Here is a 16,105-nt window from a genome sequence, read left to right as displayed (position 1 = left end):
TTCTGTTTTTCTCTGCAAGCTTTACTGTGCAAGTAGTTGTCTAACATTGTTTCAATAAGAAATTCTTTAATATTAACTAATGGCTTCCACATTTGTTTGCAAAAGTCTGCCAAAACCGTGTACTGTTGTTATTCCTTAAAATCTGTTTAAAAAAACCCAACAAAACAAACCGGCATTCCCAGCTCATAATAATTAGTTTATAAAACCTAAGAACTTTCAGGACATGTCCACTTATAATTCTCTATTCTGTACAACATACTTCATGCTAGTAAGCCTACAAATATGCATTTTGTTATTAAAATTTATGCCAGTAATTCTGTATTGCTAATGTCTCTATCTTATTTGAAGTTATGTTATAAACCCCAGAGTACCTCAAGCTTGTGTCCTCCATATGAAACCTATATCTGAGACAATATGAAATACTGGTGGCTTTGGTTAGGTATCAGTTTAGAGTAAGCATCCTTCTGTAACAGACTATGACTGAAACTTTCACTGTGACTTATGAAAGCAAGACAAGGTGAGTAGGAGGTGTGGAATCTTCCATTTCCTGGGTCTTAAGGCAGCATTTTTATAATGCTGATAAGAAGACCTGAGAAGGCTACTCGGTCCTTTCATAGACAGTGAAGGAAAATATTCTCCTTGCTAAGACTTTCCTATTCCCCAGGGTAGCAGGGACATGGTTATCAATGGTGCATTTTTCTCCTTACCTGTTGATCTCCATCCTCTTTCCCCATTGTGGTAAAGCTCAGTGAAGAAGCTGAGAGTATATCTGTTATAAAACAGTTGCTCTCCTATAATGGTGAGTGAACCAGCTTGATTACTAGACGCAATGCACCCCTTTTGCAAGGTATACTGTACAACAGCAAGAATTCTAGTTGGCCCTAATAGAATGCCAGTCTAATGTGACTTTGCTACTTTTACTGCTGTGTCTAATTACCATACCTTGAGTGATGGGGAGCTGCGTAGTGAGGGAAAGAAATAGGCTTTCTTATCCATTTCCATTATCATGCATGATTTGCATCCATGCTGCAGCTAAAATACTCAAAGTATGCATCAAAGTTCCAGGAACACAATAAGGAAAATTCTAAGAATCAAATTTCCATACCCTGGAAAAAATAATATACAGATTTGATGCAGTTCTTACTGTGGCTGAACCACTTAATCTTTTCTCCACTAATAATTTTTCTCCAAGTAGTTGTACAAAAGCACATCTCCTCCAAAAAGGTATTTCATAGTCTCTCACTGGAAAATTGTTTTTGTTATGGATTTTACGGCCATAATTCCCATTGTCATAATTCCCATTTGATACGTTTGATTAGTGATATAAATATAATTTTGTACCCTTGAAAGTCACCTTTCACAAAACTCTTAAAACTCCTGATCATCACCTGAGATGATTATTATGACAGGAGGGACTGTTTTTTGTTACTAGTTGTTAGTTAGTTGTTACTTAGTTACTAGTTACTTGTTCTGTCAAAAGGTAATCATTACTATGTAATGACAACTACTTCAATATTGTGAGGAGCATTTCTTCCCCTGATCATAAGACATTTGAACTAATTTTTACGTTGTGTACATTATATCTATGAAAGTGATAGTAATAGATAGAAATAATTTTATTCTTATTTCTGTCCACACTTTTCCCCTTCCCTGCAGATGCTGTACAGTTTAGATTTTTTTTTTATTGCATCCATACCATATTTTCTGAAAATTTAGAAATTTCAGAGAATTGAAATGAATTTTATGTTAATATATGTCAGATCACGATAAAAGTGGAATATATCAGTATATTTTCTTGGACAAAGTCATTGTAAAAGGACCTGTTCTTAAGATCTGGATGCAGACTTCAACTAAATGTAGTGGCATAATAAATGAAATTCCTAAATAATACTGTACACATTCTCTGAGGTGGATATTGGTTTGAGGGAAAAAGAATAAACCTAGTCACAGGTAAATTCATAGGACACTACCACATGAAGATCTAATAATTTTTAAGTTAGATACCATAAACTTCCTTCATTCTTTTTGAGGACTGCAAGCATATATCTTTTTCATATCTTGTTCCTGTCATTGCTGATTGTGTGGAAGTGGCCTACATGAAATTTGAAGCAATTAAGTGAATGGCTCAGCAAGAGGCTGGATGGAAAAGAATATAGACAAGACATATAACCATATGTCTCAGAGATAATATGACAATGTTAAAACTGAGAAAATAGAATTAATGTTGTCTTCTGATATCATTAATTACAGTTAACCTACCATTCTTATAAGTAAAAAGAATAATGTCCCCTGAAGTCTGCTCTTTAAGTTGACAGTTCACTGAGTGATTTGTCCAAGGATATACAAAGTGGTTTGGATCGCTAAGAATAGCATCCAGTCTGTCCTATAATAGCTCTATCAACAAAGTAAAAGATGGAAGGTTTATCCCATGTTTTTTCCTTCTCCAAACTTCTTCTGAGCTGTCCCCAGCAGCCTAGAAGCTGTAGCATGTCCCAGAGTACCTATCCCAGATTATATAGTAAATACATAACCTTGCCATTTGTCTGCTGTATAATTTGCTTTGAAAAGATGTGCTGTCAAGATTATTTGGTTTTATTCAAATCCCTTCTAGTGTCGTTTTAGGCAGCCTCATTGCTTTTTATGCAGGATTGGAAAGAGCCTCATTTTTTACTGTTAGCAGCATGTTTTTAATCACAACAGCAGAGATTGTGGCCCTCTGGGCTTACTTAGATATTGTAAAAGAGTGCAATTTTAAATCATGTGAGCTAATTTCTGTAAAATAGAAATTTTAAATACTACTTTAAAACCCACATACACAAAGATGAAGGTAGTTAAATAGTTTAGTCTAAGGGAAGTACCATCTTTGTCTACACTTCACTATTTTACAACACATAGAAGACTGGAATTAAAATAATTTTGCATTGCACCAACTGGAAAAAATAATTTACTCTTAAAATACTAATACCTGTCCAGGCTGATTTGGACTGGTCATACACACAGTGTAGAAAATGCATTAATTGCTGTATTTTTTACTTAAAACTATTTATAAGCATGCATATATGTCTTTAATAGAATTTGGAACATCTATATTTACATATTGTGAAAAATAATTAATTTATTTAGGCAGTTATCATACAGATATTTTTCTTTATTTCACAGTTAATTCCAACACTAATACTTTTATTCATGTACATTCTCATTCTTAGAGTACTCGGTTTCCAGTACGTTGAGTGCCTGAACTGGAAGATTTCTTTTTTATTTCGTCGTTTTTTCTCTTTTTTAAGCATATGCTAGGTGCCTTTTAATCTGTCCAAATGCTAAGGAAAATTATCAGAACAAAAGCAAAACCTTAAATGAAATTGCTAATGCTGTTTTCTGATGTTTCCTTTCTAGTTTTCGATTCACAAGATGATAGTGCAGTAATTGGAAAGCTCAAAGTAACAGTGGAAGCCCTCCATGCACTGCGTTCAGTCTATGAGGAATGCAAAGATGACTAGGAGGCATGAAAGGGAAGTTTGCCTACAGAAGTTCCTTCTCCCAGTGTAAATACATGCTTGATAGTACTTCAAAGATGAGATCTTTGTAATTCTTATAGTATATTTAATGTATAATTTATATGAAAAGGACGCTTGATTTGTAGTTGTAAAGTTTTGTATACTTTTCAGTCTGTTTGTTTTTATATTCCCCCCCTAAGGCTAAGAATCTCTCCACAATGGACAACGTCTTGTAAATAATTAATACCTACATGATTGAACGATGTGCTTTATTTGCATTTTCAAGATTTTTTCCTACATAAAACAGTAATAAAAATGCAAGTCAAATTTTTATTTTTTAATAAAAAAACCATAAGCCTTAGAAAACTGATTAAAAATACTTTTATGTTATCCCTAATCACCCCACTAAATGGAATGCCTGTGATTAGCCTCATTAAGAATTTTATACTGTGAAGATTTTATTAAAAGCAATATATGAAAATTACTTGGATTAATGTGTTAATCTGCCTCTTTAAAATGCTAATATCCATTTTATGCACATTAAATCTCAGTATGTGTTTTCTTTGATGCATGCAGTTCCTATCAATTAAATATAAAAAATGAGGCTAGTTGCAGGACTTATTAAATTACTGCAACCTTTTTTTTTAAATAACTTTTAGCCTTCTACTAACGTTATAATCAGCTGTTTATGATTATCATGATTTGAAGTAGGGGGAGGGCAGGCACAATCATTTTTCTGTACAGTAAAAGATTCACTTTCTGCCAAAATCTGTCAAAGCACAAAAAGAAGCCATACAGTATCAGATTTTGCTTCACCTAGTTTGAGCTGTAGGGACAGGCCAACTGTGTTTTCATTTGTTTTTTGTCACTTTTAGAAACTAAATCAAACATATACAATGAATTGTTGTATCTGAATAACTAGTGTCTAGCTTGGAAAGTTAATTTTCCAGCTTTTAACCAATCTCAGTGAAGGATTTAATTGATAATTTTAATGGAGCTGTGAATCAATGCTGCAAAAGGATTGTCTCTTGAGAACGAGGTTATAATACATTTCATTTTTTAATTTACTTTTTTATTTGTCATTTTCTTCAAAGGATTTTATAGGCTGTGGATTTCCCCTGTTTGCAAACAGGCTATGTTTCTTCATAAGCATATGTAAAGTATTCAGAGAGATAAGTAATTTATTAAAATCTACCTAATTTGCCGTGATATATTAAATCTCTGCTTCAGTGATCACAGACCATTTCATTTAGAGAATTAGGCATTCCCTCTTTGTGTGATTAAAGCTCTGGAAAATGAGTTCTTTGCTCCTATTTGTGAACATTCAAAGCCTGCTAATGGCAAGAAGATGGAATAGATTATGAGACAATTCATTACAGTTCAACAGAAAAAAAAAAAACAGCTATAATGCAGAAATGCAAGTATGAATATCTGCATATAGTTTGAACCATCTGTGCTCTAATGGCTTCAATAATGGCTCTTCGTCTTCAGTAGGCTTTGAAATGACATCCATACAATATTAATTTGTTGATGTACATTGAGGCCAATGGAATGAATATATTCTGACCACAGAAATCTCTGAATTACAACATGAACGTATGGTTGACTCCATTTTAGGACCTACCATCTTCAGTAGTACTTCTCATCCAGACTTTGCCAATCCTCACAGCATTTCATTCCTCTGGAACTTTTAGGAGACCACAGACAGCTGCATTCTTAAACCCCTCCATTCTTCAGTTAATGGCCATATGTTTGTTGTCATTTGGGCTGGCGCTAATAGTTCATCTTTTTGGCCACTATTTCTAGCTTTTTTTGGCTCTGTGCATCTATATTGTCAATAAGACTGTTATTATACATTACAGTAATTTGAAACAGCTAGATTCAACGCTGAGATTAACTGAGTGGCTTTTTAGAAATTTAGTTGTGGTATTCTGTCAGGAGGTTCTTATTATTCTTCTAATACTTTGCAAACCAAACTAAATATCCTGCACATAAACAATGAAGCAAATTGTATTGAGTTTTCATGTGTGACTGTTTACTGACTTGCAGGAGAACTATGTAACTGGTGCTTGTTTTCTTCTGAAATAAACCATGTGGTAAAATTAGAAAATCAGTGATGTTCATCTCACTTAAACGTTTACAGTAACACCCTTAGCACTTAATCTTCTCCATCTGAAGTGAAAACTTAGAAACCAAGCGTTCATATATTCATTAAACACAGACCTCTTCAGTAAGTTACTGCAAAATATTCCAGTTGACGTTTGGTTACATTGTGTTAAGTGTTCTCAGTGACTCCAACATTAACATGTATAATTTGCCTCAGGTTCCTAAACATATTTCTTTGTAACGCTCACTATTACTCAGTTTTGGATTTAAAAAAAAAAATCTTGATTTCTATTCATGTTTATTACTAAGACAGATATAATATTCAGTGAGGATTTTTCCAACAGATGGGTTGTATTATCTTATGCAACATAAACATACGAACATACTAGAAGGTTTTGTTCTTGCATTAAGTAGTCTGTATTTCCAACATGCTCTTAAATCTTAAGTCTAAATGCTGCACTGTGCAGGGAAAGTGGAAAATGTAATCTAGTACTATTTTGTCCAGATTTTAGCTATGAATAGCTTGAAGAAAACTTATATCTATGTACTCTCTAGCCTAAGGGGAAAAGTATCCTTTTTTTGTGTGCGATATGTTAGTAAGCACAATCCTTTCTCTGTTTTAAAAAAGGAGCCTCATTAATGCTGGATAATACCATATTTTAAAAAGTTGCTTAATTAGAATTAATTTTTGTGGAATAGATAAATTTTTTCCATGGTGTAACTTGGATGCAACAGTGGTCCTGCATAAGATGAATTGGGCAGGGTCAGATGATCAGTTTTGTTATTTTATATGTTTTCCCATTAATTGTTACAGCTTGTAGCTTTGCTGTGATATCTTCTTATGTGATATAATAGCTGCTATTCTCTATGTGTCCCAGGTATGTTTATCAAGATGGAAACTTAAGTTTAGCTCAAAAAAAACCTTTTTTTTTTTTTTTTTTAATGTTGCTTTTAAGCTGTTATAACCTTAACTTAGGGATGGAAGTTAAAAGCAAGTGCATCATGAACCAAGGTAACATCTGTGTGAACTCAATCAATTTTGCTGTACAGTAAGTCGCTGCTTATCTCATTATATGCTTATAAGAGTAGATATAACGTGACAAAAATTATAATAACTTGCCTCATAGAACTTCTACAACTGAAGATCAGTATTTAAGTTAATAGTAATATTGTCTTAAAATGCTTTTTATTATTTCAAGGCATAGTAAGACATTATCATAACTCAAGAATTCACCAAAGATACCAAGACTAAATATTAGCTGTTAAATTTAATTTTCTTGTTTTGTATTAGAACTGAGAAATAAATTCAAATACAGACTTAAAATTGTGCAACAAACTTTATTGCATGTTTCAGAGCCAGAGAAATATTTTATGTTGCAGTTAGATCTTTTTGCAGGTGATGATAATGATTTATATATCAGTTTTTCAAGATATTCCACAAGAGAATAAATATTTTTTATAAGACTTCCTTAACATTACTGTTTACGATATACGTCTTAGTAATTGGACTAGGCCTAATCCTGCAACTAATACCGAATTGAGTGCGTTATGTTGCCTGTATGAAATTAATTGCAGAATGTAAGTTAAATTTGATACCTTTATAAGCATGCGATAAAAATTTGCTTTTGCACAGTATGCTACAGGTGTACTGCTCTGTGCTTTTCATTAGTTCCTTTCTGGTATTGCTGACAAATTTTAATTCTCTTTGCATCTTTAAAAATGGGATGAGGTAACTTTTTTAAGACCTTCATTTCATCAGAATAATTTCTCAAGGGAAGAATTTGACCTGTGTTTTGTTTCTTATTATGGTATAATCTTAGCGCTCGGAGGACATGACCTTGAAAGTCACATGTAACATAGATACTTTGGTCTTAATTTGTAAGCACCAAACTCCTAAGTTGTGCATCTCTGGGTTTTAGAGGTATTTAAAAGCTTTTCTTATTTCTGAGGTCCTTGCTGAATCATAGTTCAACCTCTCAACACTTCATGGGATCAAAGTCTAACTCCGTCCTGGCAAAGTTTCATTTCAAATGAAAGCTGCTTGTAAATTATTAGATACAAGTTGAGGATATTTTGTCTAAGAAAATAAGTGATTACGAACCTTCAAACAGAAATGCTCATAGGTTCTTAATAGTGGTAGTTCTACCACAATAATCTATCAGGATAGGATCATTCAGGTTAGAAGGGATGTCAGGTGGTCTCTAGTCCAACCTGCTGCAGGATTAGCTATAAAGTTAGACCATGTTGCTCAGGGCTATATCCAAACTGGTCTTGAAAACCTCCAAGGATGGAGACTGCATAACTTCTCTGAGCAACCTGTTCCAATGCCTGACTGTCCCCATGGTGAAAAAAGGAGACACATTTCTAAACATTACTTCAATCCAAATTGAAGCCAAATCTAGATCTAAGCACATGAAAACAGCTTTTGCTCTTAATATACCATCTAATCACTTAATTTTTTTTTTAAATTCTATGAATGGCAGAAGCATGACTTTGTCATTTGTTTCAGCTATTTAACATCTTTGAAATACAAATAACTAGGCATTTTAGTGTTGATTTTCATGCCTACTGCCTTGCAGTATGCCATCAAATTTCCATTCAGTTTTGTGAAGCAATTGACAAGAAATAGCTATGTTATTGTTAACAGTGTGATTTGCTCAGATAATTTTTCTGTAGATTTCAGTAGTAACCAATTTACTGTGGTTTATTCCTGGTTTTGTTATATTAGGCTTAGATTATTTTAAGAGTAAGAAAACAAACAAATAAGACCGGACTCATATTGAAATTATACTCTTCATGACCTTCATTCATGAATTCTTAACACATTTTAGATTTACAAAGAAACTGTGTCCCCTCAGCTGTGAGAAACAAGGGCATAAACCTGGAACCTCTGTCCACACCCATTCTCTGTATCAAAATATATCTTACTTCAGCAGTCCCTCAATAGCTGCAACAGTGCAAGACAAGTCTTGCACGTGATCTGACAATTTGTTTAACATTTCTGTGGATTTGGAAAATAATCTATTTTCTATTTAGAAAAACTGTCATTCTTGTTGAATGCAAAATTATTTCCTTATGCATTAAAGCTGCAAGAACTGAACTTTTCTTGAAAAACCATTGGAAAAATGTGGTCCTTCTACTACTACTACTACAAAAAAACCAAACCAAAAAAACCAATAAAGTGAAGTTTCTTTTGCTTGAAGAACTATCATGCAACCAGTGATTATTCTGATTACTTACTCATAAGTATAAACAGCTACAATAGCTGATAGCCTTTGACTTCAATGATAATGAAAATTCAATGAAAAACCAAAAAGGTTTTACCATGTATAGGGCAATATTCCCAGAGAAATGAAAGGAGGAGGCACCAATCAGCATCTGACTCCAAACACACAGTACACAAATAGTAAATAAATAATAAATAAAGAGTAAGTAAAACACAGCAAACTTAAGAGAACATACAGAAAATCTTTCTACATTTTGAAAACATTCTTTAACCTTCTTTCCTCTGTAATAAGCAGTTATTGTAGTATACCAAAACCAGGCCCATTTGGAAACTTTCCAATAGATTGATAATGTCAATGGTATAATTTACATCTTTAGATGAAATACTCAAAAATGGCACTATTTATAAAGCAGTACCAGTTGTGTATCAGCATACAGTAAATATATCCTGAGTGAGAATATATGTGGGGGTTTTTGTAGCCTATCTATATTTAAGCCAAACAAGTTAGTGTAAGTTGTAATTTATCTTAGAATGGAATTTAGAGTTATCTATTCAAAGTCTTTAGTAACAGAGCTTTTCACAGAAGTTTGTGAGAGTAATGAGGGATTATACTTCCACTCACAACATCAGACAAATAGGATAGAGGCCTGTGACATAGCCCCTGTACAGCTATTAATGGATCCTACAACAGCATGCATGTTGTGGAAAGCATTGATTACTGTAGCTTTATTAAATATCTTTTCAGTATCTTCTCTTTTTGAGTTGGCCTGTTTAGGGAGAGCGTAGAAGTTGATTGTTACGAAGTCTGTAGTGCATGAGATGTGGTGTTTCTCCGTTTTCATCATTCTCTAGGGGACAGTCTCCCTACAGCAGGTAAGTGGAAGGAAGAATTTTCTGCTAAAGGTGAGTTTTGTTTTTAAAATCAATGTATAGAAAGGCTTTGGGAAAAACTGATAAGAACTCCTTAGATGCTATAAACCAAAATACTTTTTGTGTTTGACTTGCACTTCAGTAAGTGGGAAGTCCACATCCTTATCAGGCCCATAACCCTATTCTTTGCACTTGGTTGATTGTAAATTTTGATGAACTTCTCGCAAGTTGCAATGGTGACAGAAAAAAATAGTGTGCAGGAAGATGTAGAGCAAAGAGCTGAAGCTCTTGGGGTATAGAATTAGTTTATAGTTAAGAGAGCAACAGTTTGGGATGTTTCCATATTGTTACTGTGGGTATAGTCTGCTAGAATTTGTCCCGTTGCGTTCTCAACGAACTTCAGATATCTGTAACCGGAGAGCACTGCCTCAAAAATCACAGGATCACAGAAAGGTTGAGGCTGCAGAGGACCTCTGGAGGTCACCTCATCCAACCCCACCATTTCCCTAAAAGTTTCCTTTCCTTACAAAAGAAAGAATCCTTGAACAGGTGCCAAATAAATGCATTTGGGATATTGGTGATATAGAGGCTTTTACTCAAATGAGAGATGAAATTAATTAGCCTTTTTCTGGAAGTTTCCCTTCTGTCTTTATGCTTATTGTGTGAGGAAATGAGGCTTTACAATTAATGAGAGAAGAAACATAACTACTTGTGACTGGTCCGTTGTATTTGAGCTAATTCTACACATCAGTGCCCATCATCTGGGAGAAAGCAGAAAGGACTAGCGATGTTTCATAACCTTTCCAGCTTTCGCTCAGGCTGTTTGAGGAAAAGCCCTGCAAGTGCAGTCCTCCTGGAGCAGAGGCAGGCCGGGCCCTCTCAGCACAGCCGCTGTGCTGTCCCACTGCTGCCCACTGGCCTGCCCTGCCCTCACCAGCCCACCTCAGGGGACGGCAGGCAGCAGCCTGGCTGCTGTGGTAGCAGATGGTGAAGACGAAGGTGGAGGTAGGATGTCTGAGATGTAAGAGTTATGTCTGCCTAGAGTAAGTTAAGTGGCTGCAAAGGATGTGGTAATTTTTGAATGCCTGAGGAATGTGGGCTGCTTCTTGGCATTGCTGTACGTCAGTGAGGAAAGGGAGGGAAAAGGGGGGGCTGAGGTAGAAGAAGTCACGTGGGAGATATCCTAGGAGGCAAGGAAGGAGAAAATATAGGATGAGGAAATGAAAAAGAAAATGGAGAGAGAAGTAAACATTGTAAAGAAGTTGGTGTCCTGTACAAAGTGAGCTTTCACGCTGAGCTGCTCCTCAGCATGTGTAACCAGGGCTGGTTTCAGATGGAGAGGAGTGGGAGGGCCGCAGGTGTTTACACTGGAGGGGATCCTGGAGGGACAGCAGGCAGGGGATGGTGTGAGTCTGGTTTTGTCTTTGTTCATTTGCCTGTTTTAGTATTGAGCCTGTTTTCTTGAAGCTTTTACATTAGGAAAAAGGTTTCCATAAACTTCTGCAGCTTTTTTGCCTTTGGGGCACGCTTACCAGGGTTTTAACAGAAACAAGTCTGTCACGTATAGGTTATTTCGTACCAAGGGAAGAGAAAGGACGCAACTGAACTTCACAGTCCGTTTGGCTGTCCCTCCAGGATGACCCTCCCTCAGCCTGAGGAACCACATCTCCTACTGTCCACTTGAAATCAAACCCTGGATACAAGTGAGGAGGCAAATGAACTGGAAGTTGAGTCCTGGCTTGCAACTCATGAAAGGGCACTAGGAGAGAAAATCATCAGGAGGAAAAAAAGGGAGTGGAAATCAACTGTTTCTTTTCACCCGGAGTTCAGTCGTGTCAAAACACAGTAATAAAACAGCATGATGCTTCTTAGCCATAGGTTAAAAGACCAAAAAAGCAACCAAACAACAAAAATCCCCACCCAGTAATTTGTAAAACAGCACAAATTATGGGATCATGAGGTAATCTCAAGTAATCTCTTGTGGTAAGATGTCTGCTCTGCTTTTTTTACTGTGCTTTTTATGATTAACTTTTCTTGTAGTACTGTTAATACCAGTTACACACATGCTCTTTGAGTATTAACATGAAAATGTAAGTTCATTTCAGGAACTGCTGGAGGGTGGATGTTTTTGACATCTTGTAATCCTTGTTTATGTTATGCTCTATCTATTAAGTAAAATACAGTTTAAGTGCACCAACTGAAACGGGAGATTTGTATTTTAAGGTGGGGTTATGCTTAGAGAAATACGTGTTAGCTACATCACTGAGAAAAACAAATACAAAGTGCATTTTCTTTGGGTTTAAAGCCAGATGAGACATTCATAATAATTTATTCTGCACTTAGTTACTTATCTGAGTTATTGAAGGATCTCAGGACACTTTAGAAGAAAGGTCTGCAGTCAGTTTCTTACTTTGTTACTGCAGTTTGACATCCAGTGTATTTTATTCTCAAGTTTGAATCTTAAATGGAGCACGAAGTTTTGTATTATTTGGTTCCCAGTATTTGATATCCTTCACATGAAATCATGGTTCTGCCCAAACTTGCTAAAACCTCACCCTGGGCCTAACCACTTCATTCTGTGAACCCTATATGAAGACTAGCCCTAGTTTTGTGGGTTTATTACAAGTATTATTGTTCTATTTGACTACGTTTGGTGTGAAAATACTTTTAGAGCTACCACACTTCTTTACTTTCACCAATCTGATCATTTTAAAAATGAAATATAATTTTTAAAGGGAAATCAGTTGCATATTAAATGTTATACGTTATATAATCTTTTAATCCACAAATCATAGTTTTATAATATAGTTAAACACACTTGGAGAAAATACTACTTTATGCCTTCCTTTTATGGCATGCCTGTTTTTAGCATTTGCTGTCAGGGGAAATTCATTTTTTCAAGTGATACAAAATTTGACACACAATATAGAACATCAATTTATTTTTAAATATGGATTTATTGTTAAACATAGTCTAATTATGCATGTTAATATCATTAGTGAATATTTTGCTATTTATATCAACTTTTGTATTAGTCCCTGCTCTGGTTTTTAGGGTGTTAAATTACTGCTTTTATAAATTGCTTATTCAAGGAAGAATTATTTATCAAAATGTAAGTGTGGAAAAATAATCTTTTTGAGATTGGTTTCTCACAAATCCTATGACAGCAAGCTAGAGGAATATAATTGTCCTTCCTTTCATTGCTCAACAGCTTTGAGATTGTAGTTTGTTATTTTATCTTGCAGCATTTTTCTACTATATAAACCAGATATTTCCTCAGCACGCTGCCTGGAGAACAAAAAATGGAGTTTAAAAATGAAACCTTCCGTTTTACAAAATTGATATAGACCACACAATAAACTTAGGTAAGTACCGGAAGTACCCACTTCATGTCATTATATTATATATCAGAATGTATAAAGTACAACTTGTGAGTGAAAGTTGCCCCCTACTGTCTGATGTGACATTTGCATACAGAATAGTAATTCCCAAAATTTGAGACTAATTTGTCTACCATTTCTTTAAAGAACATATTTTAATTCTAAATTTTAGAATTTCATATGGACGTATGGTACATACAAGATCAGATGTTACAGGAAAAAAATAAGCTCAAAGAGTGCACCAGTGAAAGCCAACAGGTAGCATTGAACAGATTAAATACTAAAATTAAGTGATCTGCTTAGTTTTATTTAGGCCTGTACATGAGTGTAAAGCAGATCTGGCAATTAATATGTATTTATAAAATTGGAGGAATTAAATTGAAATGACCTTATTGTTTTTCCTGCTTGTTTATTGCAATGGAAATTTCATGGGTTTCTACACAGTGTGATTCTACCATTCAATGCATACAACGCTAGATAAAAGGTGAAAAGCCAGTTTAGGAGGGGAAAACAGAGGTTACAGACACAGGGATATAAATGTGTAATAACAAAAATGTTTTTGAGATATTGATCGGTGTTTCATTTCATATATGTAAGACTTGGAGTTTAAAAAAAATGTAATTTTGAGGGAATCTGTATCCATGCTGGTGTTACGAACCTTTAAAGGGATTTTGTTTAAAATATTCATTTTCAGTGTCTAGTTAGTTGCTGCAGACTACCCCTTTCTGACCTCTTATTTCAATTATACAGGAATCATAGAGTATCCTTCTGTGATATATGAACCACATTTTTTTGTTTGTTCAAATCATTGTGGACATTAAGAAACAAATGTACAAGCTTTTAAGTTTTTAAAACACACCTTTTTCAGAATACTGTTAATTCACTACTTTTTTTTATCCCTTAAACAGGAGTAGGTAGTTCAGCCTACCTATGGATGCTTAGTGAGAATTTCTCAGCAATGTGAGTTAGCAGTTCAAAATCATTACATGCATAAATAATTTAAAGACTGAAGAGAAATGAATCACGAATGCCAAACCTCTGGGAAGCTTGTAAAGCATTGTCCTAGTCACAAAGTGAGTATGTGTTCTTATTTATACTGCACAAATGGTACTTGAAAACAGCTACAGTGGTAACAAAACAATTGCCAATGTTTATGCTTCCAAATTATGTCTGTCAGAACAATTTGCATGTAAGGTTCTTAAATGATTCAATAATAAATGCCAAACATAACATTGTAGCAGATGACAACTGATATCACATTGATATTATTAAGATGTATTATATTGTTATCATTAAGTTTTAGATACCATTTTTGTTGGATATTTTTATGAAATAACAGTTTTTTCAAATCCAATTTTTGATTTGCAGTTTCTGGCAAGGAATCCTTAAAGCATTTTACAAACTGTGTAGCACATAGAAATTATTTTGAAAACAGAAAAAGTAGGAAAAAAAAAAATGCCTGGAGGCAGTTGGTGGGAGTTGAGGATATGTCAATGGCAAAGTGGCAACATAACTGTACAAGGACTGAGATTGCAGGGATAATGGTGTATTTTTGAAGGCAACGCACGTTCTTTTCCTCTCAGTCCTAGTACCTGTTCGTCCTGTCTGTACTACTTAATTTCTGTAGAAGACCTGTTTCTCTATTTTAGGATTCATTGGCACTGTTGAGATATCAACCAGGAGCGGCAGCTTCTCCTTGGATGTTGCTCTAAATGTTAGGCTTTGCATGCCTATAGGGGACAAAAGGACAAGTTTAAGGAACAGAAATCCATGGAGGCTTACTAAATACTAAGAAACCACCTGTGGCTCAGAAATGCCCTGAGCTGAAAATAGGTAGAGGGTGAGAGAATGTTAGGAGGATGTGTTACGTGTTCTCTCCCTGTTATTATTATTTAGGCACTCTTAGACATTGCAGCAATCAGGATAACCAGCTAGATGGACCTTTGATCTGACTCCACAATATAAATTTTAAGTCATTTATATTGGAACATGAAATTAAGCCTTATATGTTAGCCTCTTGGTTGTTAGGTTTTCTACTTTGTTGCTCAAAAGAGCTCTTCAACAGTATACTGCATTCAGCATAGCCCCACTTGGGACAACATTATAGCAGATGCTTTTAAACTGGAAAAAGAACAAAAAGCAATCGGGAACTGACATTATGAAAGCTGAAGCACAATACAGGTCACGTATTCTAATTGCTCAGGTTCTTTTTTCTTGAATTCCTTGCATGCCAGAGGTCATGAACTGTACACAGTTTTAAGTTTGGGGTCAGAGTGGAACTTAACTATTGTGTAACCCAGTAATCAAATTATAACTCTGTGGTTTGCTGACTTGCCACTATCTCTGTTCCTCCAGCCACTATTATCATTTCAGGAATTTAGGGTTTAGTACATATGCTTTGAAGTCATTAGTATATGTGAAAATACATACTTGAACAAGCAACCACTGTGTTGCACAAGTTTGAACTTCCTCTCATGTGAACTGTGATGTGGTCCCAAAATGTTCAGTTTAACAAGGTTTCACTGTAACCCAAACGTACACTGTAAATTTATCTGCATTAAATTAAAAACAAAAAGAACAACATAACAATCATATTTGTAAGCATTCACAAACAGGGTCAGACCAAGTAACAGATCTGATTCATTATTTCTGAAAGGATGTAGAATGATCAACGTAAAAAGCAGGCATCTGGCAATACTACAGATGTCTTTCTCAGAAAAAGAAGGAAAGAAAAAAAAAAGTGTTTTAATCCTAGAAAGGCTGACCAGATATTTGAAGAGATTTTTCTGAAGCTCCAGGGTTTTGCTTTTTGACACTTACTATTGTAGTTCAGAATTTATTGTTTGTATGAATGTTGGGTCACTCCTTAATTTCACTTTTGTATTGTCACCTTTACATCAAATGTTACTGAGTTCATTGCTCTTCTTGTGGCACAAGCATCATTACTAGCGTATTTTATCTTGTCTATATCTACCATGTTCCTGCTGGTCAAAATGACCAGAAGTGAAACCTTACCATTAGTTGTGTAT

At 34.9% G+C, this 16,105-nt stretch overlaps 1 protein-coding gene across 7 annotated transcripts in view; it reads left to right on the top strand.

Moving 5' to 3' along the window:
• Positions 1 to 5,604, top strand: part of RPGRIP1L (RPGRIP1 like) — an 84,748-nt gene extending 79,144 nt beyond the window's left edge. For all 7 annotated transcript variants that reach the window (XM_052797296.1, XM_052797292.1, XM_052797293.1 and 4 more), the window contains one exon: positions 3,394 to 5,604. In XM_052797296.1, coding sequence (XP_052653256.1) covers positions 3,394 to 3,497 — 104 coding nt within the window. In that variant the 3' untranslated portion in view covers positions 3,498 to 5,604. The remainder of the gene's footprint in view (positions 1 to 3,393) is intronic.
• Positions 5,605 to 16,105: the final 10,501 nt, after the last annotated feature.

The sequence above is a fragment of the Harpia harpyja genome, chromosome 9, assembly GCF_026419915.1.
Source record: "Harpia harpyja isolate bHarHar1 chromosome 9, bHarHar1 primary haplotype, whole genome shotgun sequence".
Taxonomy (NCBI): Eukaryota; Metazoa; Chordata; class Aves; order Accipitriformes; family Accipitridae; genus Harpia; species Harpia harpyja.
This window is presented reverse-complemented; position numbering and strand designations above follow the sequence as displayed.